General features: G+C 50.1%; 1 protein-coding gene across 3 annotated transcripts in view; it reads left to right on the top strand.

The window, feature by feature from the left end:
• MSI2 (musashi RNA binding protein 2) overlaps nt 1-25,126 on the top strand; it is a 436,670-nt gene that overhangs the window by 398,171 nt on the left and 13,373 nt on the right. For all 3 annotated transcript variants that reach the window (XM_023204578.2, XM_023204577.3, XM_023204579.2), the window contains exon 11: nt 2,893-2,955. In XM_023204578.2, the coding sequence (XP_023060346.1) occupies nt 2,893-2,955 (63 nt within the window). The remainder of the gene's footprint in view (nt 1-2,892; nt 2,956-25,126) is intronic.

The raw sequence follows: 25,126 nt of genomic DNA, 5'->3' as shown, positions 1-25,126 counted from the left end.
CACATCCACATACACCCAACACATGTACACAATACATACACTCAACAAAACACACACACACAACACATACATATACTCAACACACACATCCACATACACCCAACACATGTACACAATACATATACTCAACAAACACAACACACACACAACACATACATATACTCAACATACATACAGATACACCCAACACATATGCACAACACATAACACACGTACTCAACACACACATCCATACACCCAACACATGTACACAACACATTCAACACACCCAACACACACATCCAATTCCACACATACACCCAACACACATACACCCAACAAACACACACACACACACACCTGACACACATACACTTAACACATACACACGCAACACACACACCCCTTGTATCTGTGCTTGCCCATCTCCCACAAGCCCAGCCACCAAGAAGAGACCTGACCCTGGGAACTCAGTATCAGGGGCCTGTCTGCCAGGTCATATGGAAAACATATTTGGCAGGTGAGGGTTGACTGGTGAGGCTGGACGGCCTAATAGAACAGGAGGGGGAGGGTGAGGAGCAGGGGAAGGGGGCCAAGAGGACCGCTGTACAGGATGCTGGTGCAAGCTCCGTCCCCTCCCCACCAGGAGGCTCCCAAGGGGCTAGGCCAGGTGTTGGCATGGCCCTGGTGTTTCAGATGGAGGGCATAGAGGCAGTGGGGGTGGCGACTATGGAGCTGCTGCCCGTGCTGTGTGAGGGACAGACCAGGCAGCCCTGCTCCTTCAGCCCCTCTTCTCACACCCTCCGTCTCCAGGGTGGAGATAAAATTCCAGCCCTCAGCAGCGTCTGATGCTCCACCTCCAGCAGGAGCCTTTATCTGAGATTAAGGATAATGGATTTCCTTTCTTGGATAAGTGTATTTTTTCTTCCTCTTTCAGACTTTTTGTCCAAAATGCACTCAATTCCAGAAGATGGACCTTTTTTTAACAAGTCTTTTTATTGACTACACTCCCCTCCCCACTTCGTTCCTCCTTCCCCCTCCCCCAAGTCTTTCCGTGCTTCAGAGGAAACTTGCTGTTTTAAGTGCGGGCAAGGAGTGCAAAGGAATGACTCGCCTGCGTCCTCTCCCTCCAGCGTCCCCTGGGCCTTGCTCTTACAGCAGCAGAAGCCTAGGTGTCCTGGGGGTTGGGACAGAGAGAAATAACTTGATTTCTTCCTTATTTTTCTTCAGCAATTTCTGCCAGGACCCTCATCTTCAGAAATCTAGATCCTGCCTGGAAGAAATGGGGAGAGGACTTGGTTGGGGGGGTCCCTTCCTTGGTCTCCCTCTGGGTTCATGGCTGCCTTCTGGGGAAGGGAGGGCCTCCAGTCACCATGCATGGTCTCCATGGGAGCTTGGAGACCTGCAGCCAGGGACAACCGTACATTTATTTCACCTGGATCTTTCTTTTTCCCCCTTCAACAGCCCTATTACCATATTTAAATGCAAGTATGTCTCTTTTCATTGACATTTTAAGTAGCTTAGCCTGACCTTTTTAGAGTAGCATGTTCCCCTTTGAACTTCTTTCCCTTCAGTAGTACCGTGTAGCTAGGACAATAGTCTTAGAGTTTAGTGGGCTTCTAGTTCGCTCTGTTTGGGGGAGCTTTGTCTCTGCTTTCTTCCCTCCTCTGCTCCCTGCCCCTGACAGTGCATGTCTTCCTCTCATCCTGTAGAAATTCCTTGTTTAAAAGGCTCAGTGGCTACAGTTGAGCAGCCCTGCTGGGGGCTTTTTATTGAGTTTGCGGCTGGCTTCTGGCACATCATTCAAAACCACAGTCACTGGAAATGGGTCTTGGGGTCAGGCCTCCAAGCATCTGCCTGGATGGCAGAGGATGTGTGTCTTTATATGTATGGGAGTGTATCTGTGTGTGTCCCAGTGTGAGGCTGTGTGTGCGCGTGCTGGTGGCTGAGAGAAGCCCAGGGGAGGGGACTTGGCATACTTCATCTGGAATCTGCAGCTATAAGAAGTTACCTTGGCCTTCTGACTGTTGTTCCCATTGCTGGGACAGCCTTGCTGCCTGGTGCATTTTTAGATAGCATAAGCCTTGGTCAAGAAGAACTCCAGGGACCCCGAGGAAACCCTCTAGTGCCAGTTTCATCTGGTCCATGGGGCTCAGACCGAAGAGCCACATCTAAATTCCCACAATTGCCTCAGGAGGTTGAAACACTGAGAGATCAAATAAAGCCGTAGGGCTCACTCCACATAGACCCCTGCAGCCCCGCGCTCCCTTTCCTCTCTGGCTCCATGTGTATGCAATCACCTGGGACCCCCAAATGCTTCACCCTCGGCCCTGGGGTTGTGATGCTGCTGACTTGATGTTTTGACAAAAGTCTGGAGTTAAAAAGGCCATGCTAACCTGCAGAGCCTTCAGAGAACAGCTGGCATTAAGCCAGCTCCTGGCCAAGGTGCCTGCTCTGTCAAGAGGCCGTCCCAAGTGCCTCCTGCCTGTGGCACGGGGCTGACCACTCTGCCACGATCTCTGCAAGGAGCAGTGGGCCAGCCCAGCCATGCTCAGTTCTACTCAAGACAACCCCAGGGGAGCCACCGTGTGTCAGTGCAGGGTCAACAGGGAGCTCAACCCCGCTTCTCAAGAAAAAAATTCCTCCTACAATTCTTGAATTATTGTTGTGGGCCTTCTAGAACCAGCTTCTGGGGTGACAAATGGGTGAGAATCAAATGCACCTAAAGATGTTGTGCCTTCTGGAAGCCTGACAGCCACTACTCTGCGTCCCTCTCAAAAGCTGCCCCGTGAAAATCCCTTCCCACTCCTGTCTTTGTGTGGAGGGAGGGGGTTGTGTGGCCCGTGACCTGGGTCTGTGCCTGGCCCTTTCAAGGATTCCTCCGTGACACAGGCTCCTCTCTCTCCTGGCCAGGCTTCCCAGCAGCGGCTTATGGACCAGTGGCAGCAGCGGCGGTGGCGGCAGCAAGAGGATCAGGTAGGAAGGTGTATGGGACAGGCGACTCCCAGGCATGCCCCCAGTGTGCAGGGGGAGGTCAAGGCCCTGTCGGATCTGTGTGGCTGCATCTGTCCAACACCACTCTCACCACAGCCCCGGGGAGGGGGTGGACAGGGAGGCGCGGGCAAGGCCTGGCCACCCAGGGCACTTGTAGTAGGGTCAGTCACAGTCATGGGACTGCAAACCAAAGGCAGATTATTATTCTCTGTTAGAAAAAAAAAAAACCTGAGTTTCTTTTTGACTTTGACCGCCCCGTCACCTGACAACTAGCTTCAGGTACCTGTGGTCATTTCCCTCCTTGGCTTTTGCTAATTCAACAGGCTCCCTTCCTTGGGTTCCTGAGCCAGCCAGAGAAATGCTAGGCTGTCCCCTGGGCCCCTGCTGCACTGGCAGGTGGGTTTGCTGGATTCTGGCTAAACCCCTAGAGCACCTGAAAGCCATAGGGCCAGCCCTGAGCCTCAGTAAATGAAGCTGCTGTTTCCGGAGCCGCTGTGCCTCCCAGACTCTTCTTAGCCAGACTCCTCGGCTCCAGCTGCCAAGATTGGGCCTTCTGTACCTTGAGGTTGCTCCAGTCCTTCGGTCTCCAAAGCCAACCTTTTAGATGTCTGGAACCCCTCAAGTGACACGGGAACACTATCCCAGCATTACCATGGGGTCAGGCCAGAGCTGGGACATGTCCAGGATGCCCGGGGTCCCTTTTGTCCCTCTCCCCAAAACGCTTTCTGCCTTTCCAGGCGAGCAGGGCTTCCACTGTGCACTGGGCTCCCTCCCCACCCCTGCTCCCTGAACTGAGTGGTCATGGTTTGCAGCTCTTGCCCCCTATGCCCCACGGACAGGGCTCTGGAGCACCCAGGGAAGCACCTAGTTTGATGTCACGGGGCTCTGAGGAGGGTGGGGCTGGGCAGGGCGGGGGGCTGGTGAAGGTACCGGGAAATAGAGCATTAAAAGCCCAGAGGGCAAATGCCAAGAACCCACACCCTGGGTGATGAAAAGTTGGCACAGTGAGGCCCATTAGAAAACTTCAGTAAAAATCCGTTCCATGCAAACTGGCACTGCCTCGAGCTACAAAGGACCCACTCCCCCGAATCATCCACTCGGGTTTTGTTTGGAGGGGGCTAGGGAGTTCGCAGGGGTTGCCGAGGGGCAGTTTGCCAGAGAGCTGGCAAGTGGGCAGACTGGCAGGCAGGTCCAGAGAGCGGGGCCCCCTTCCTGAGCTTCTGCTCACCACAGCCAGTGTCCAAAGGCCCCACCTGCCCTCTGGCCAGTGTCCCTCGGTCCCCCCAGCCCTGGGCCCTGGGGGCGGGGTGCACAGCTGCCTCGTGTCTCCCTGTGCCATTTAGTTTTTTAACTTGAGTGCTTTTTGGTATCATTATAAACAAGCCTCGGCCCTACCTGTGCCTGGGGTTGGGGAAAAGATAAAAGAAAACTCTTGAGATTTTTGAGTGTTGTTGGTTGTTGTTTTCTCCGTTCAGTTTCTTTCTTTTTATAACTTGGATTATGAAACTAAACTTTAACCCGAAATTAACCCTGCCTCTCTCCCCACCCCACCCCGTTCTCCTTGACTTCATGGCAAGTTTAAAGGGCAGCATGGGGTTCTTTATGAATCTGAGAGCCGTAGCCGTCTCCCACAGTCTGTGCCCCCTTCTGCCACCCCACCCTCTCATGGACCCCCAGAGCCAGGCGGGAGTCCCACCCATCCCTCTAACCCCTAACCCCCAAGGTCATCTCCAGCCACACATTTTTTTTTTTTCAGGATCAATGGTGTTTGATTTGTAGCCATTTCCATCGGGAGCAAAGTCTCTCCCAGCCCATTCTAGGTCAGCCATGCTCATCGCTGCACTGTTAGTGAACTGTATTCAGGAGTGTGCTCCCAGACCACCTGCCCACACCAGCCTGGGTTAGCGCAAGGAGTAAATCCTCAACTCCGAGGTGCCTGCCCCGCCCCACAGGGTGCAGGGTCAGCCTAGAAGCTACAGGGCAACCCCACAGTGCTGCCAGTCACGGGTGTCAGGGGCTTGGGATGTGCCCAAGGGCAATGACTAGACTGTATCCACCATAATGAGGGCACTGCCTAGGCAGGAAGACACCTGCCTGTTGTAGCCAGGCTACCCTAGTTCCTCAGCCCCACTTTGGACCTGAAACAGGGTTACAGGTTTGGGAGAGGAAGCACTCTGCCTTTCTTTCTTTTAACGCATTCTGCCAGTAAGGGGACTGTTACCTCACTCCCTCTAGAAAATGATCGGGAAGCCAAGCCTAATGGGAGGGCCAATTATTTACCTGTGAGTGGCCTCTCAGTGGCAAAAGCTCTTTGCTCTGAATTTCAAGGCACCACACAGACTCACTTGGGTGTATGCATCAGTCTAGGCCACAGAGGGCTCACTGGGGGTTGATGGCCTAGTTTCACCTTCCCCAGCTCCTGAAGCCCTGCCTTACCCACCCCACTTCCTCCCCAGGGGAAAAGGATGCTCCTGCAGCCTCAACTCCTGCAGGTCGGCACGAACTCAACTGCATTCCCTTATAGGGAAACACAGGGAGACATTCAGGGAGGGTCTGTTGAGTACCCACCCTGAACTTGGTACCGTGCTAAACCCGGCAGGCAACTCCAAACAGTAGGAAACGTGGCCTCCGCTCCCCAGGGGTTCTCAGGCTTTGTTCAGGGATCAGACATCATCCTGTGGAGGGCCCTTTTTTTATCTTTGATTTTTGTCTAGCTCCAATGTTTGGGGTTTTGTTTTTTTTTTTTTTTTCTTCTATTATGACTTATAGGGGGAGCTTCCTGAGGTGAGAAGCACTTGCTGAGGGCCGTGGGGTGGGAGGCAGCTTCGTTTTTGCTCAGGGTGGCAACTTGGAACCGTCAGGGCTATGGTGTCAGGGTAGGAGGTCCGGGGGGGAGCCTTGAGGTCTGTGCCCACCTCAGCCAACTCCTCTGGGCCAGGCTGCCCCCCTATTCCTAATTCCCCCAGGACCTGAGGTGAGCAGAGCTCAGGGGACCCCACCCGGTGAGGTCCCTGCCGACTCCTAGATAACTTCACTATCAGTGGTCACTTTTCTTTTCCCTTCACCTGGTAGTTTGAAATGTCATCTTTTCTTGTGCTCAGTCGAGAGTTTGTTTGTTTATTTTGATCGTATTCATTCAGTTCCAGTGGCCCCATCATGTCCCACCCAAACCTAAATTCAGTTTGACAGAAGCCTCCCCTGACAGTTGAGGGAAGTGGTTTGGATATTCAGGGTATTTTAGTTGGGGGTGACATTATGGGTGGGTCCGTGTATCAATCGTAGAGCTTCTGAGCCCCTGGTACCACCCCGTCCCACCTCTCCCCACCCACCCAGCCCCAGCCAGGACCCCTTACTGTACTTTATACTTGCCAGCTTTATTCCAATCTAGTAACATGAGCTCCTGATGGTGGTGGTGAGTGTGAGCAGTCATATTTCTGTTGTCTTTTCTCTTGCTTGGTTGGGGCTGCGGTGAGAGTGTCTCTGAGGCATACTTTCCCGCCTCTCTTACGCTAGGATCTGCACACCTCCTCTCAAACACTCTTCTGAGCACGCTCAGCGGGAAGGTTTGTCCACACCTATTAATCCTCTCTCAGTGTCCAGCTTCCTGTTAGTACCAGCTGGTTTGCATGTTTTTGCTTGTTCAGATGAAACAGTTCAAGAAACAAACTCATATCCAACTCTCAAGAAATGTCTTTTTTTGTACACTTTCGTTTTTGATTGTTTTTTTTATTAGTTACAACTCCAAAACACCTGTTGTCCAGTAAAACATTTCACACCTGCCCTGCCTGTTCTTAGATTGTATGTATCTGTGGGACTGAACTAAATGCATGCATTGTAGTAGATGTACTGGTAGCCGTAGCTGTAGTTGTAGCACATGCATTGTTGAGTTGATATTACAGGGTCTTTGACGGCTCGGCACAGCACGGCCGTCTGAAGGATAGTGCGGGGACCAGGAAGAGAAGGGGCTCCATATTTTCAATGTTTCCAAGGGGCTTGGATCCATGTTCTCACCATCAGCCACCACCACCTCCCCTCACACTCCCCGCTCCCCCGGTCCAGAACTGGGTCACCACCCTCAGCTCTAGCCTTCCCCACCGAGATCTCTGTTGATATTGTCCAATTATAGTGCAAAAATGGAACCAGGTTTGGAAGGAGTCTTAAAGGTCTTCCTTGTTCTTGTCTTTCTCATACTATTCTTGAACAGAGCAGATCTTTTTTTATTTCTTAAGGCCTACCAGCAAGACTCCTTCGAGCCCCTCTACTCCTTGAGTCCTTTGGCAGGTCACAGCCAGCCCTTCAGGGATACAGGTCTGTGTGGCAGTCCTGTCTATATGGATTACTTCTTGGGGTGGAGGGGAAATGAGACACGGTGAGGAAGGGATTGAGATCTTGAGATCCTTGGTCTGCAGACAGGGAATGCACTTGGTCCTAGTGAATCATTGCCATTTGTTTTTAAGGTTGGTGAAGTTTAAGTAGAGTAAGAGTGGTGACATTCTTAGCATGGAGGTGACTGGCACAGTTTCATGGAGACAGGAAGGGAGGTGTGCTTGGAACATCCAAGAGGAACCACCCCCAGTTTCCTCCAACTCCCCAGGAAGGCTCCCTAAAGGGGAAAGGAGGAGTCCTGCACCCTGTGCCCTTAGAACAGGAGCACATGCAGTCAGTTTGGACACACCGTCTTCCCTACATTTGTGGTGACAAGCCATAAGAGAGTGCCAGAGGTCTCTCAGAGCTTTTGGAGGTATCCCCACCCCTTACACGTTGATGCCGAGTGAGTAGTGCCTGCCTCCTGGAACCTGCTCTTTAAGTCAGGGTGTGGTGGCTCTGCCCAATGCTGCAAGAGCATTGATGGAACACAGGTGGGATCTGAACCTTCAGGGTGCAGGTTTTCTACTGTGGGAGACAGAAGCCCAGGAAAACGTCAGAGTCCATAAAGTCCCCTGAGAGAATGCGTAGAGATAAAGCAAAATGGTAGTGCTATGGAAAGAACCTACCAAGCTGTGGAAATTGGTGGCAGAATCGGAATGAACGAGGATCGAATGTGAGTTAGGCCAATATGCCACCAAACAGAATGAGGGCACCAAGGCCCAGGGAGATAAATCTGGAAGGAGCTGTTCTTCTAGCTTGGCCTGCATGGGGGTGCGGGTGGGGGAGGTGCACAGGGAGATGGCTGGAACTGTCAGGCTTCAGGGCTGCTGAAGCTGCAAATTGACCTGAGGCTGGGGAGTAAGAGAAGAGGGTAGGGACAGAAGGCAGGGAGAGCAGAAAATCCCCTCCCACTGGCCTAAATCCCAGGTCTGGTTCTGCTAGGAAAATGGCTTTGCTGCCCTGTGGCTGGAAATTCTAAGAGCTCCAGTTCCAGTTGGTAAAATGAGCAAAAGTAAAATGCAAGTCAGAGGATGGAATAAATAGTTTAACTTGAACCAGAAAAGAAAATGCTTTAGGGAGGAGAATAGATCTCAAGAAGTAGTCATGCCCATCCCAATCCCCCTTCAAGATGTTTTCTGTGTCCCCGCTACAAGCCTCTGCCTTATATATGTTAGGGGCTGGGGAACATGAAAGATAATGTCCAACATATACTCTTCCACTTGCTGGAGGGATCCTGGAGCTATTTGGGTCAGTTGCAGCATAAGCTTTAGGGTTCCCAGGTATTGCTTTCAACATGTATTAAGGATTTGTTTTGTGCCAAGCACCAAGGAATATAAAGGCAGATGACACTTGTAGCCTTCGGTGGCCTGAGACTCTCTAGTCCTGTCCTCTGAAAGTCTGTGTTTCCCACAGTGCACTGTTTCTGGCCTGAGAATGACCACTGTCAGCTTCATTTAAAAAAGGAAAATGGATCAATGTGTGCCTTCATTTCTGAAGAGGGCTTTCCTGCGCTTCCATGAGCAAGATCCATGGCGGGGGGCAGAGCGGGGGATGCAGTGCAGCCATCTCTGCTTTCTCACCCAGCCTCCCTGTGCTAGCAGCAAGCATCCTCTGGGGGCTGTGACCCCAAGATGGTCCATCTGTGGGTAAGGTCATGGGGACACCCTTGTGCTAAGATGAAGCCACATCTGTGGCCATGGAATCAAGCCAGTAGTGGCACAGGGGGAGAACAAATCTCTGACCCATTAGGGCCAACCACCACAACCAGTCAGACTTACCAAAGGATCTTACCTGAACACACATCTCTCAGTCCACTGCTGTGTGTTCTGGGGATGGACACCTCGTTTCCCAGTTTGTCATTAAAATGTTCATTTCTGGGACAGCCAGGACTTTTCACCATAAAGAGTCCAGCATTGGATTTCAGTAACCCCAGTGAATTTATAATAATGCTCAGAGCTGCCCGCTGCTGACCTCAGCTTCATTCATTTTCCAAGGGCTTTCAGACCAACCCTATTGAGGATAAAATACATCAGCTCTAATCAATAATTTTGTAATAGAAATACTGTGCACTTGATAAATCAACTCTAGTGCAATTAGTGACTAGCCTTGAAGCCCAGACCTAAGTATAAGTTAATCCTAAAGTGAATGGAGTGGGGGAATGTTAATGGTCTTTTAAATCAGTGGAATTATTTTCAGTGGTTGACACATCTCTGCCTGCCCCCTGAGCTGGTTGGTCGTTGCTCTTGTGTCGGCTCAGGAGCTCAGGCCCAGCTGTCTGGAGCAGGGGTGGAAAGTGTGGTGGTGTCCTTGGTAGCTCCATAAGGGCATGTAGAGCACAACAGAGAGGGGCCTAGAGACCCGCTCCTTGCACCCTGGGCTGGGTGGGGGTACTGCAGGGTCTAGGAAGCCCCTAAAGCTGGTCAACCTGCGGGTTAGTGAGAATCATCCGGGGAGCATGTGCCCGGGTATATCATTCATGGTTGCTTGTGTTTTGCCGAGGTTTTTTTTATTTGGATGGATGGTTGGTTGGTTGGTTGGTTGGTTGGTTGGTTGGTTGGTTGTTGTTTTGAGACAGACTCTCACATGTTGCCCAGGCTGGAGTGAAGTACAGTCTTGAACTCCTGAGCTCAAGTGAACCTCTTTCCTCAGCCTCCCAAGTAGTTGGAACTGTAGGTTCATACTACCGTGCCTGGCTTTGGTTTTTTTGTTTGTTTGTTTTTTGGTCTTTTGTTTGTTTGTTTGTTTTTGTTTTTGGTAGAGACAGGGTCTCACTATATTGCTCAAGCTGATCTCAAACTCCTGGCCTGAAATGATCCTCCCACCTTGACCTCCCAACGCACTGGAATTACAGGTGTGAGCCACTGTGCCTGGCCTCTGCAGAGTTTTGACTTTCAGATATACACCGTGATGTATATTACCATAGCCACCCTGTGAGACAGTCAGGAAGGCAGAAGTTTGTGGCCTGGTTTACAAGCATGTTTTTGTTTTGTTTTTGTGAGAAAGCTGGGCTACAGAATGGCTACGTGACTTATTTTAAATCACACACCTGGTTACCTGGGGAGCAAGGCTTTGGTCAAAGGTGAAGAATCCTGGACTTGAACCCAGGTCTTTGGCCCCCTTAAGTAGCCCTCTGAAGAAGCCGTGTTTTTTATGAGGGACACACCTGCCCCCCAGGACACCGGGCACAAGCAGGAATAAAGACCGTGTAGGGACAGCCCAAGTAGCCTCAGCTTCTAGCTCTATATAGGCCAAGCACTCAGGCTCTGGCCTAAAACCTCATAGTCTGATCTTTCAGATGTAGGTCTCAGAACTGGACCTAGGGGACATCTGCCATGGAGTTGAATGTGGCAGATATTTATTAAGTGTATAACAGTAGTAATTATTGTTATATGTGGTAGGTGTGGTAGGTACTGTCCTAAGCCTGATTCAAGGGTGCTTTTCACTGTATCAGAAACCTCCCAACACTGACTAAACACTATAGGTTAATGTTACAGGGAATTAAATATTATGGGGGATTTATTGGCTGACATCCTGGAAGCTCCATAGAAGAGTGGGTTTCATGCCTGGATTGTTCAGGGATCTTTTTTCTGCAATTCTCTTAGCTTTGTCCTCCTTCTCATTTCAATAGTGTCTTTATATTGGTTTTCCTCACGGTGGCAAAATGATTGCAACAGTTTCTGGCATCATACCATCCTGTCCAGAAGAGGGGAGTCAGATGGTCCGGAATTCTAGGAAAGTTCAGAGCTTTGTGCTGCTTGGCTAAGGCTTGGTTTACAAAACCAGTCACTGAGGGTGGGATCCATCACCCTCTAAATGGAATGGCTCTTTACACAGTGGGGTAAGGATGGATTCCCAAAGGAAAACCTGCGTGCTGATAAGAGGGGAAATGGAAGAATGATGCTGGAGAGACAACCAGTGGATGCCCACTACAGCCCTGGAAGTTCCTGGATAAATACTAAGCAGTCTCTATGCCCTTGAAGATCTCCCAACCTAGTGTGGAAACTAATGGGTAATTACAATAGGATGCTGTAAGCCCGGTAACAGAAGCCTATCCAACATACAGAAGTAGCACAGAGGAGGAAGTGGTTAGCTCTGCCTGGGAAGTCAGGGAACGTTTCACAGGAGAGTGAATGTTTCCACTTTTAAAGGACAAATAGGAGCTCCCCAGGGGGCCAGGGAACATCATGGGCAAAGCCACCAGACCCCAGGGCAGTGGAGTGAGGTGGAGGCCCTACGGATGCTTTATTCCGGCTGCAGAATAAAATGCAACAGGGGAGTAACTGTAGGTAAAGCCGGAGAGCTGGGTAGAATCAGAGCAGGGAACCCTTGGTACTAAGCTAAGAAGACTGGATTTACATGGGCAGGGCCCGTGAGACCATGGGAGGCCTGAAACTAGGAACTGACATCAGATTTGTATGTTAGACAAGCTTTGACAACATTGTCCAGGATGGATTCAAGACACAGGACTGAGGTGGGAGGACGAGTTATAGATAATTCATGTACATTCTAAACATTCCATAGATCTTAATATATAGCTGCTCAAGCAGTAGGCCCTTTGCTCTTATCCATAAGATGATTAACTCTGGACTCAACATCATGCTAGGGGCTGGGGTGGGATGCAGAATAATTCCATGGCATGGTCCTTGCCTTCAGCCAACTTTCAGGCTTCTGGGGAAGACAAAAGTATACAACCGATGTGAGAGCTACCCTTTAATAAGGATGGATTCCTACATGGTCAGAGAGTACCAAGCAGGCAGGAAGCTTGGTGGAGGAGGCAAGACATGACACAGGCCTTGGAGAATTTGGAGTGGGAGCTGTCTGCCAGGCAGGGAATATGGGCTTGAAGAGATAGAGACAGTCAAGGTTCTGGGAGATCTTGAAAGCCATGTTGATATAGTCATAGGAGAGGGAGGTTCGTATTCTTCATGGAAGTGAAGCTCAGTAAGGACAGAGCCATCTAAAGAAGATAAGCCTGGCTGTAGCTCCACAAAGGACAGTCTGACCCCTAATCCTGGGGTCTGGGGCTGGGCTTGTGACCTGGAGCAAGCGGTGTGGAATGAGAAGCATTGAGAAAGCAGACACAGGAGGGCATTCCGTGGCAAATCTCTGCCTTAGTTCCCCTATTTTCCTTTGCTTCTGCCAACAAGTTGTTATTTATTCCCTGCTTGGGGCTATTGTTTCCCATTCCTTTGCCCTTGAGGTGGCCACTGTCCCCTTTCTTTCTGCCACTCCACTTCCCTCTGTCCTTGTCTTTGCCCTCTCTGTCAAAATTCGGCTCCAAGTGCCAGGAAGCCATACCTGATTCACCCTACCTGGGGCACCCCCTCCTCTGCTCCATGTCCTCAGTCCTCTTCCTCATCGGTGAGCTCTCCTGAATGAAAGGTGGGATTATGGGTCCTTGGAAGATATTCTGCATGTATCTGTGGGTGGCACCTGCTTTCCCCAACAATGCAAACCATCAGGCCTCCCGGAGGCAAAGTCAACCTAGTCCTCATTCTTCATATGGATGAGTAATTACTATGCAATTAGAAAATACAGAAAATAAAGGGGCCCTTTGTTCCTGGTTGCTTATTAATATTAATTTTTTAAAAAAGGTCTCCCTTCCCAGCTTGGGATCCTACAGAACAGGAAGCAGACAAATAATGCTTTTGAACAGCTGTGATGGGCTGTGGAAATCCGATCTGTCAGGGGATGAGAACACCACGATGGCAGCCACTCCATGGTATAGGCTAAAAGGGTTCCAGGGAAAGGTGTCTTGTAAATGGTCAATAGAATGCTAGAGACACATCCTAGCCGATTTTAATACAATAATGATAATAGATGTTAATAATACTCGCTCACATATATTATGAGTGAGCCAAGTATCATGTCAAGCCCACCAGCCTTACCCCATTTAATTCTCATAACCCTAGGAAGTGAGCACTAATCATTCTCATTCCCATCTTAAAGATTTAAACACTGTAGTTTGGAAAGGATAGTAACTTATCTGAAGTGGCAGAGACAGGATTTGAGCCTAAGCCTGTCGTCATTCTGTCCTCGGATGAGCCACTATCAGCGGACGCTCCATCGCACCAGCCCTGCGATGGCTGAGCCAGGCTCTGCAACCTTAAAACAGACACTCAAGAAAAAACCACAGCTGCTCTTAACTCAATTCTCCATTATCCTTGGGGGAGGAGATAACCCCAAATCATTTACAAGTGGCCTCAGGAGGCAGTATAAGTATTTTTTGCACCTGCTCCTGCTGTTGCAGACACTGCCTGGCTTTCGCTGAGATTTCTGATCAGGTTTCTGGTCCCTGAATGCACTCAGACCAGTGTCAGACAAAGGAGGCCGCGAGGAGGCGTGGTCGGGTAAGAGGAAGCCAGCCTGAAGAGAATTATTGGAAGGGAACCTTTAGCTGAAACAAGGCTGAGGGAAGTTAGCCAATGCCCAGAAGAAACTAGCCGATGGAGCACGGGCGGGCTTCTCTGGGAAGACGGACGTCCTCTGTAGGGATGAGTCAACATTCTTTCCTGTGGGCTGCGAGGACCGCATCTGGAAGGTCGCTGGGAAGCCCCGCCCGGCCTTACGACTGGGAGGTGATTGGCTGCCCAGTTGCTGGGGCTTTGCTCTGAGCCAGTGGCGGGGGGGAGGGGCGGGGCCAAGGCGGGAGCCGCGGGCTTCTCGGCCAACCATCCTGCAGGGAGGCTGGGCACCCGGTACCATGGCAACCGCGAGCAGGGCCTCATTTGTTTTGTAGATGAGTAATTACTACACAATTAGAGAAAGCTAAAAATAAAGGGGCCCTTTGTTCCTGGTTACTTATTAATATTAATAAAATGGTCTGCCCAGGTCTGTGGTAAACATTTGATGCCTGGGTGCCTGTGGCAGAGGCTATATAGCCGGGAAGGGCAGCCCAGCCCCTCTTGCCTCTCTTTCGGAAAGTTATTTCTGACTGTATCCTGAAGAGGGTGGGCTTCTGACCTTGGAGAGAAGAGGAGGGGCTCAGCATGACAGACATGGGATCCAGGATGCCCTGGAGTCGGGGTCAGTCACTGACTCAGGTGGAAAGGTGGCGGCAGCGTCACCATCCTTCAGAGGAAAGACAGACGCACAGCAGCAAAGCAGACACCATGGACCAGTGTCAGAAAAGACCCCTAGTCCAGTTTTGCTGTGTCCTTCTGTGTTTTCTGGCTTTGATGGATCAGCTCCAGGTGTGTAAAATAGTCTTTAAGTCTTCAATGGAGGTAGCCCCCAAGACTCCAGTGACTCCCTTCCCGTCTGGCTTAAAGGGCACATTCGGTTCAGGCTTGGAAATGATCTGCTGGAGGTTTACACTGTGTTCAGGGTTGTCCCTGTGGCTCCGCATGCCCTGGCCTTCGAAGTTAAAGCAGCTGAGAGGCTTGCTTTCTATCCCTTCTGCCTCCTGGGGGGAGAGGTTGCCTCGCTGATTACTCCAGTGAGGATGATTAACAGCTTAAAAAAAATATAGAGGCAGCATAACAGTGTAGAAGGCAGAGTAGGGAATCAGAAGACTTGGTTCCAGGCCTGCTTCCACCTCTACTAAATGAGGATTTCAGACTAAAGGGTTCTTGGGGGCCATTTCAGTTCTACAGCTCTGTTTTGCTGCTGTTTCCAAAGCTCGAAATCCCTTTTCCTTGGAGATGGGAACGATGACAGTGACAGTGCCTTAAGATCTGAGAAAACAGGCCAGGCACAGTGACTCACACCTGTAATCCCAGCACTTTGGGAGGCCCAGGTGGCCGATCAGTTGAGGCCAGGAGTTTGAGACCAGCCTGGGCAACATGGTGAAACCCCATCTCTCCCAAAAATACAAAAATCAGCCAGGTGTGGTGGTGTGTGCCTATAGTCTCAGCTACTTGGGAGATAGGCAGGAGAATTATTTGAACCTGGGAGGCCTAGGTTGCAGTGAGCCAAGATTGTGCCACTGTACTCCAGCCTGGGTGACATAGCAAGACTCCCTCTCAAAAAAGGTGGGGTGGGGGGGAGAAAAAAGATCTGAGAGAAGTGAGTGGAGAGAAAGCCAAGAGGTTCCAGGTGATAGAAAACTTGGTGGGAATTTGAAAACAGTCAGCCATGAATTGTTTAATGCATGAAGGCAATGGGAGGGACAGAAGCGGTTCCAGAACTGTGTATCATTTTACACATCTGTCCTCAGACTTGCATCCTTGGGTGTGGTTGATTAAATCTCTTAGGGTTTGATTCTGTGTGGATGGTATTCATGAATAATAGTGGACCTGTAAATAGCTGCTGTCAGGCCGGGCACGGTGGCTCAAGCCTGTAATCCCAGCACTTTGGGAGGCCGAGATGGGCGGATCACGAGGTCAGGAGATCGAGACCATCCTGGCTAACACGGTGAAACCCCGTCTCTACTAAAAAATACAAAAAACTAGCCGGGCGAGGTGGTGGGCGCCTGTAGTCCCAGCTACTCGGGAGGCTGAGGCAGGAGAATGGCGTAAACCCGGGAGGCGGAGCCTGCAGTGAGCTGAGATCCGGCCACTGCACTCCAGCCTGGGCGACAGAGCAAGACTCCGTCTCAAAAAAAAAAAAAAATAGCTGCTGTCAATGAGCAAATCAACCCAGAGACTGAGGCCAAAGCTGTGGCTCTTGAACGTTACTGCCTGTGAGGATCCCCCAGGGAGGTTTTAAACTGTGCAGTGGCCAGGCTGCATCACAGACCCATCAAACCAGAATCTAGCAGGCTGAGCCTCAGGCAGGTGCAGTGTGTAACACTGGGCTCAAGTATCTCATGTTCTTGCTGGATGTAAAGCTCCATAACATCTCTTTGGCTGTCACTGGTACCCCAGCCTCCTCTAACTGGGAGGTAGGGAGGTGGGGCTGGGATCTCTAGCCTGCTGCTGTGGAGCCCACAGCTCTCCTGCCTCCATTGGTCTTCCCAGCAGGGTCAGGAAGGCCACCCTCCAGGGTGGACCAAGGGGTTTTTGTCCTCATGGAGGGACCCTCCTGTCTCTCTCGAGGACAGGCCAGTCCTGGCTGAGATTAAGGGCATGTACAAATAAAACTAGCAGCCTGCAGCAACTGTAAACAGAGAAGCAGCCACCCTCCTTGACTGACCAATGGGGGCCTTTTGGTAAGGTCGGAGTTTGTTTGTTATTAAAGACCTAATTAGAAACATGAGAGGGAGCTGAATGGCTCTGTGCTTGGCTAATTAGTGACATGTATGCGCCTGCTTTGAACTTCAAGGACACATAACTATTAGTGCTTACATCAAAAATGGATTAGACTCCTGTGCCTTTATAATCATTAAAGAGGAGCTACTCAAGTGGAAAGTCTTTTGTGTGGGTCCTCAAGGGGCTGCCCCTGGGATACCTTCCCCACCCCACCCTGCCCCCTGCCTGCTAGAGCCCCAGCAGTGAGTTTTCTATTAGATATGATTGGGCAATAAATACTGTTCAGCCCTAGGGCATGCGAGCTCCCCAAAGGCCTTGGCTCTCAGCAGAATGGAGTGGTCTTTTAGGATTGAGATCAGCTCTCTGGGTGGCCCCCTGGATCCAGGCACTTTCCTGGGGTTGGGGAGGGGAGTTCTAGCGAGGGCCCAGGGTTGACCAGGGCTTACTTTCCCTCTGGCAGTGCCCTCTCTGCTTCCAGCCTGACCCCACCAGTACTGCAAGTCTGCTTGTTCTTTGGTCTGTGGCATAGGGGAGAGTGACCTAGTCATCAGGAGAGAGGCAGTCCTGTATCTCTTGGGGCAGTCAGATCCTGACCTCAGGGAACCCCCACCCTGATGGAAGAGATGTTTCCACAGCCAGGGAGCTCCCCATTCGGAAAGGGCAACAGGGTCCATCCCTCAGGAGCTTCTACTCCAAGGTTGGAGAATCTGTTCTGTGTCCATGAATTTGCAATTTCTCTGGGGCAAAGAAAGATCCAAGTAAACAGAGGAAACCTTGTCAAAGTATGATTCCAGGAGGGACACCTGAGCAGCGTAATTCAAAAAGCATGTGCCTTCAAGTTAGAGCCAGATTTGGTCCTGTCTGAGACACTGTGTGGCATTGGACACATTTCCTAGCTGCTCAAACCCTTGGTCTCCTTATCTGTAACGGGGGTTACAGAGCTGCTCTTACAAGATGTTCGGAGCATGAGAAAAGATGGTGTGAAACACCTACCAACATGCCTAGCGACACGGTAGGGCTCATAGGTATGCGTTCCCTTTCCAGCCTCACGCCTGCAGAAGCCGCAGCTTCTAGAACTTTGTGCTTCTTGCCTCATTGGTTTTCACCTCCAGGCCCTGTTTTGTCCCTGCTAGTATCAGGCCTAACGGGGCAGAGTGACATCTAATTCCTACACAGCTTCTCATCATGATTGAGAAGACTACGTTAGTCTGCCTCATAAGTCTGTGGTCCTAGCCTTGGATTTCATAGTGTTTTCTTTTAGCAGTGGTCTGTCGTGCAGAAACTGGGCCTGCAGTGAGTGGAATCACTTATAAGACACAAAGAAGGATCTGAGCCTCCTGGCCAGCGGCAGGCAGGAAGGTGGTTTTCAGGTTGGAAATTGGTGCCTGAGCGCACCACAGAGCAGCAACATGAGAGGTTGGCTGGAGACGTGTGGGGGAAAGCCAAACTGGCTTCTTTTTTGATAAAAGAGATGAATGTGCTTCAAGGACAGAGGCAGTCATTGGATCAAAGCAAAGCAATGCAAGGGACATTTTCAGGACTGAACTAGTAGAAACTTGGAGCCACCAAACTGTAAGAGAGAATAGGGAGTTGTCTCCGGGCAGCAAACTCCCTGTCTATTTCCTTTGGAGTCTCAGACCTGGGAGGGCTGGTTGAGGAAGCAAAGGCTCTGGTATCACCCAACAGGGGCCACCTCTCTGCCTTTTCTCTGCTGAGTGGTGATGGTGGCATCTCGCCTCCCCACAGCTGCATGCCCAGCTGCTGGGTGGCTCAATGCAGCATGGCATGGGTGCTGCAGGTTCCGAGGAGCCTCCTTGTCTGTTAGTCCTTGCAAATTCTAACCTATGTGGGCCTGGAGTCTGAAGCCAATTAATTTAATTTAAGGAAGAGGCAGCAGGATGTTAGTGTTAAGACACCTCCTGCTTCAGCCAAACCATAACATGTGTCTCCCGGGTTGGTTTTCCCTCCTCTTCTGAAGCGCTTTAGAGGCTCAGGGTGAGCTGTTGTTGAAGCATCCGTTCACGGTGGAGAGGGATCAGGAACACCATCCTGCGTTTGAGGCTTGAAGCCTGGTCTGGTGAAGCCTGGCAGATAGTTCACACAAGCAGGACAAGCCCTGTGCCAATGCCAGGCAGGAGTGACATCTGGTCACCGCACAGGGCCCCAGTGACTGCCTCATGGCCTTTCCCTTCCCGGGGCCCTCTGTGCTTGCCTCCTGGAAACCTGCAAACAAACTCAGTCCCTCGGGGCCCTTAGGGGTTGAGAGAAATGGGAACTGACCTCAACTCCAGAAAGTTCTTTCCTTGGCCTCATGACAAAAGCCTGGTTTCTCTGGCCACAAGGCCACAGCCCATTCAAGGCTGCTCCATCCCCAGAATTTGCACCATGAGCAGACAGCAGTCAACCACTAACAACCATCCTCCCTCACCCACCTTCCCAACCCACCAGCCTAGAACCCACCCGGCCTGGCCCTTTTGAAGCTTGAGATACACTTACAGAATCAAATCAGGGCTGATAATAAAAATGTACCAGGAGGGCCGGGCAAGGTGACTTATGCCTGTAATCCCAGCACTTTGGGAGGCTGAGGCAGGTGGATCACCTGAGGTCAGGAGTTCGAGACCAGCCTGGCCAACATGGTGAAACACTGTCAGTACAAAAAATACAAAAATTAGCCAGGTTTGGTGGCGCACACCTGTAATCCCAGTTACTCAGAAGGCTGAGGCAGGAAAACCACTTGAACCTAGGAGGCAGAGGTTGCAGTGAGTCAAGATTGCACCACGGCACTGTTGAGATTATATCTCAACAGAAAATGCATGGTCCTAGCCAGAAAGCCTTTCTCAGATGGGTTGGTTCAGGGTGTTTGGAACTTTCTCCCTACACTGATCTGAATAGTAGTGTGCTTCCCCAGCTTTACCACTTACATGTTATAGGAGAGTTTTAGAACTGGCTAATAACGATATTATCTCCTGATGGGTTTTGGGGCAGTGTGACTTGACCAGAAGCCAAGATCTTTCAACAAAATAATTCACAAGTGTTAAGTGCTCATGTCCATCAGTTCGCTACTTGAGACAGGCCAACATTAACCAGTAGACATTATCAGCACCAACCTCAGTGGTCTGAATCAGGTTAAGTTTTGAGAACGAGCAGAAACTACAACTTATCATAAGACTGGCGCCATTGTCACTGACATTTGGAATGTCTGTGTGATGCTGGCTGCCCTGTCAGCCCAGTGCGTGCCCAGACACTCACCATGTGTCCCGTGCAGCATGTAAGAGGAGCCAGGCGACTCCAGATACATCAGGACTGGCATGATGTTGACAGCAGGCTGAGTTTGTACCTCTCAGTAATATATCTGTTTGTATATGCAGACAGTGAAAAAGAAATCCCATCACATTGCTCTCTTAATCCTTCCCCAGTTTTAAAGTATCTTCCCCCTTCCCTTCTGAAATAGCCTGAATTTCAGCAGAGATTTAAAAACTATATTGTGTATAAAATTGGTTGTCCCTGCATCTGGGTCCCTGAACTGATTTGATTTTAATTTAGCATGTCATACAATTTTCCCAGGTTGGACATCGTTGCTGATCTTCTCTACCAGTCTCTCCTACCTTCAGGCTAAGCTCTAGAAGGAAAGCTTGAGCCAAGGATTGCTGGGACATAGCTGGCCGGGCAGACTCCTGGAGTGTAATCCTACCTTGCTCTGCTCGAGACATGCCAATTCATAACCGAGTATTCTCTTTCCATTATCAGAAATCGATTTTGTCTTTTCATGCTTACCTTTCGCATTTGACCATCTGCAGTTATTTACAGTGGGCACTGTTTTCAGAGGGCACAGGAAGGAAACTGCAGAATGGGATCCCCAATTCTGTTCCCCAGAAAGGCCTCTGGCTGCCCAGTTGCCGAAATTCAGAGCCCTCCAATAAAGAGTAGCTGGCTGTTCTGAGGGACTCATGCAGGCCCTCACTGTTGACAGCCAACTGGCATTGTGGAGCCAGTGTCCACTGAGGAATGGCAGAAGGTTGCTATTGCTCTTTGGAGAATATGCTCTCTGATCGGGAACATAGGGCTCCCTGAGAATCCCGAGAGTTCCCCACCTGCCTGGAGGAATTTCTTGCTAATAAGGGAGATAGAGTCCTATGACTGTGGAGTTTTAAACCAAGGCAGATACAAGCATGATATAGACAAGATGAAGGTAGAGATGAGTGTTGGAGAGTGTGATAACTTTATTTAGTTTCTTTAAATTTCTCTAAAACAAAAACTCCTAAAAATTCAGTGTGATGAATTAACACAGCCTCTGCCCTCATAGACTATTACACAGGCTTATGACCTCTCCTGTTCTCAGTCCTCCATCCTGTCAGGACTAGGGGTTGGGAATGGAGGCCGTGACACCAGTCAGCCCAAATCCCTTCTGAATTGGACTTGGCAAGGGTGGGCCCTCCATTGCATTTGTCTTACTCGAGCCACATGCACGAGCTGGGCAGGGAAGAGTCTTTCTCCCGGAAATGTGCCAGGGGCCACTGCGCATTTCACTTCTGCCTGAAATGAAACCTGGCAGCATTAGATAATTCACAATGCAGATGACTGAAATTGTCTTGAGGGCTGGGCCTGGCTTTTGCGGAAATGTGAGACCCACCAAACTACGAGCTGGGTCTAGGGCTGGAACTTGGTGGGCCCCTGGCTTGTCCCAAATATGTGAATTGAGCTCATCTGGAAAATATTTTGTAAACAGTTCCTTTCTCTGGATCAGTAATAATCCAATTTTCAGGCCTTAGAGCCAGAGGTGCCCTCTGAGGGGTGCCCCCCTCATTGTCCTGGCTCTAGCTTTTTGCCTCAGGTCCAGTGACATCACTTAGGGACAACACAAAAATTATTGGACTAGACTTCCATACCTTTTCTAGACCTCCAGTGAGGCTGTTCTGACTCCTACCACTTCCCTACCCTCCATGCCTAATTCCACTCTCAGCCCAGTCCCTTGTCACCACAGTTGGGCAGAGTCACATGCTGGCCAGACAGCAGGCATCTCTCCCGTCTCGCTTTAGAACCCTAAGGGAAAGATGCCCAGTAGCTTTGGGTCCAACCCTTGCAGGTGAGAGTCTTAAGCCTGCAGCATCCGTCTCTGTTCAGATCTCCAGGATGATTCTCGGACTTTCCCAGGTCAGCCATCAGAGTATTTTGTTGATGGGCAGGAAGTTTCTCCTTCTATCCCATGTGAAATACCACCAGCTTTCATTCAAATGCATCTCCTCTTGCCATCCTCGGTGAGATTCGGTGTCCTTGCTTTTCTGACCCCCGTTCCCAGGAGTTCTTTCTTCAGGCCCAAGATGATTAAATGCACCAAATGGATAAATTGGGATTTTTGTAAGTCACCTCCTGATTCATATGGATAGTGAATTGCATTTTGCTACATCAGATTTTCCTAAATCCACATGTGGTACCTGCCTTATTGGGCTCTGCATACATAACTATTTCAGAAATAGGGTGTATTTGTTTTAAACTTGACAAGTTACAGAACACTTTCTCTTTTTCATTCCTGAAGCAGCCCCGTGAGTCAGATTGAACAAGGAAAGCGTCACTCACTTGCTACAGATGAGGACTTGGGCTTGTGAGTGGCTTCTTAGCCCAAGGCACCTGACTGTAAGAACAGAGCTGGGGTCACAGTCAGGTTTTCTGCCTCCGAGTCCAGTGCTCCCTTTCTCTGCATCATTGCTGCCTCTCTGTGGGTGCCACCTTGACTGGGAAAGCCCAGAGGATATATGAAGGGCAAAGAGAAACCTGCCTGGGATTAAAATGCTGCCATGGATGCTGCTAATGAAATGAACCTGATCACCACAATGAGCCCCCAAACTGCCATCCTAGAGCAGGGCTTATCCCAAGCCACTTAACGCTCATAGCTCCTGCTGCAAAAATGCCAAGACGTATGCAAGACATTGTCCTCTTCTGGGACAGGAGTCATAATATCCAATTTATAAATCTCAGCACTGTTTGTTTATTCAACAAAGTGTACTCCCTGCCCCCCCCCCCCCACACACACGCACACCCTAGCTGAGCAGTAGACAAGTGCCCTTGCCCACTAAGAGCCATGTCCCATCTTCTCTTCCCGAGCTGATCCTGGTATATGGGACCGATTCTGGCCCCCCAAAATAAGTCTCCGTGCCTGGGGAAAAGGCACCCTTCACTTAGAAAGATCACTGAGAATTGACTGGAGAATGACTTCCACAGAAAGCACCCTCCGGTCAGAGATTTGGCTTCATGCCTTCCCCGCCACCCCCTGCAACCCCACTCTCTACCTCTCCTCTTAGAGGGAGACAGCGTTCTCAGATGACCCCCTTTCCTATGTAGCCAGCCAGTGTTCAGTATGTGGAGTTACGCTGACTTCGCGAAAGAAGAAAATTGCTTTGTCCCTAATGCCTTCCCACTGTCAGACAGCAGGAACAGCTACTGACAAGTTTATGTGCCAAGTGGCAGTCCCCATTCTCTCCTAAGCAGCCAGAGCCGTTGCTTTTTATGAGTCTTCTCAAAGATGCATGAGTTTCCAGATGGCTTGTTCGGGGACTTTAACATGCTTTCTGGAGCCTGGGTCTTCTGCTCGCAGAGACAGACAGACAGAAGTGTTGACTGTGGAAAATAGAGGCTCCTCTCTTCCATGCGCCCGGCCCTCAAGGGTGCAGGTTCCACTGCCCAGAAGCCTAGCTGGAGATAGGGGACCAGCCCAGAGCTGGGTGCTTATTGCCTGCCAGCTGCGCCCTCTAGTGGGGACCCAGCAGCCCTGTCTTTCACCCCCTGGCTGGGGGACATCCGCAAGGTGACTTTGAGCTGAGGCTCCGGCATCGTGATGAGCAAGTGCATAATAAAACAGGACTTGGGATTTGAAAGCTGCATTCTAATACAGTGTCTTCTCCACGGTGATTTTAGTGTCATTTGATGGAGGATGACTGAGCAAGGAGGGGTGATATAGACCTAAGATGAGCTGCTTATTGTGAAATTCCCTTCAGGCCGACTCAGAAGCCACAGGCCTCCCCGCACACAGGAATGGGAGAGGTTGCCTAGGATGGGCATAATACCAACAGCCCTTCTGTCTTCTAAGCCTGCAGAAGGGGGCATTTCTGGACATCACCCTTCTGTGGGCATGCTACATCCTGTCTCCGAGACTGCTTCTGCTGGCTAGGTTAGTCTCTAGCTGGCTCTTCTGTTGGAAGAAACGGAAACCTAAACCTGCTTCTCCCCACCCACTAGTTAGGTGAGCCTGCCCAACACCTTCCTGGGTTCACATCCGGCCAGACAAGAAAGAAGCCAAAAAAACTTTCTTTCCATCAACCACTGTGCCTCCTCATGCCCACCCCATCCTGTTAGCCTAAAATGGAACAGGCTAATTAGTTCATTTGTATAGGGAGGGATTTCAGCTGCCTGGACAAAACCAGGAGTCCACTGTCCAAGCTTCTTCTGTTTTCCTGAGCTCAGAAGAAAAAAAATGTGTTAGACTAAGATAATACCGCCTTTTGAATATCTCGGCTTGATATTTGCCTCCATGAGTGAGAGGGCCAAGTGTTATCTGCAAGTTGAATCTTCTGTATTCAAAAGTCTCTGATCCTTTTGTCTGCCAGCGCATTCCCAGATCAGCCGTTCACTTGCTCTCAGCCTCTGTAATTTATTTTTTTCTTTTTCTCTTTAACCTGCTCTTTCCATTGGCCAGTTTATTCATTTCTCAGCTACAGCTTCAAAGGGGCTCACCTTCGGGCTTCCCAACCCAAGGGCATCCAGAGGCTGCAGTTCTGTTTTCTCTGCTGAGTCAGGAGCCAGGCCCAGCTTGATTTGGTCTCTCGTGTATCTTTGTGTCTCTGTCTCAGTCTCCTGCCAGTGTGCCTTGGCTGCCTCATCAGTCTCTTCCCATCCCTGTGACAAGTGGGTGAAAATCAATCCACTTCTGGCTCTTCCAGGCCCACCAGAACGGAGGGCCTCAAACCACAGGTCCCTGGGCAAGGGAAGGGCCAAAGCCAGGAGTGACCCCACCTGCATGGATGTTCTTTGCCTCTGCCATTGAAGGCAACTGGTCACAGGGAAGAGGGGGAGAGGCCAAGGGAGGCAGAAGGGAGAAGTGATTGTTGCAAGGAGCAGCCCTTCGGAGACAAAGATCTGAAAGTGTGACTCTCAGAATGTCTGGTTCTTTAATACGAGTTAGCCGTAGACCAAAGGTAGCCAGCCCAGACTCACCTTGAGGCTTAAAAATCAGTAAGAACTTCCTTTTACAATTAAAAAAAATATTGTTTTCCATTTTGGAAAAGAAAATAAAGTTTAAACTACTAAGGGGAAATAAAGGTGAACAAAATTAACCTAGTTAACTGGTTGACAGGCTGCGGCCCTCATTAGGGTCAGAATGATGAGATTGGTCGGGGACCGAGGCAGTGTCACCTTCCGCTGCCCCCCGATCTGCAACCCCACCACTCTCTGGATCTGTGCGTGTCAAGTCCCCTCTCTCTATAGCAAAGGTACATCCTGAGCTTGCTGTTCTCAGTCTGGAGTTGACATTGCAGGATAACCAAGAGAAAGCAGGCATTTTGGTCAGCTGTGGTTTAGCTATGAATTGGTTCAGTCGGTATGTTCTGCATTCATACTTCTTTGTCTTTTTTTTTTTTAAACAAAAGGAAAAAAAAGTTTAAATC

The sequence above is a fragment of the Piliocolobus tephrosceles genome, chromosome 16, assembly GCF_002776525.5.
Source record: "Piliocolobus tephrosceles isolate RC106 chromosome 16, ASM277652v3, whole genome shotgun sequence".
In the NCBI taxonomy this organism is placed as follows: domain Eukaryota; kingdom Metazoa; phylum Chordata; class Mammalia; order Primates; family Cercopithecidae; genus Piliocolobus; species Piliocolobus tephrosceles.
This window is presented reverse-complemented; position numbering and strand designations above follow the sequence as displayed.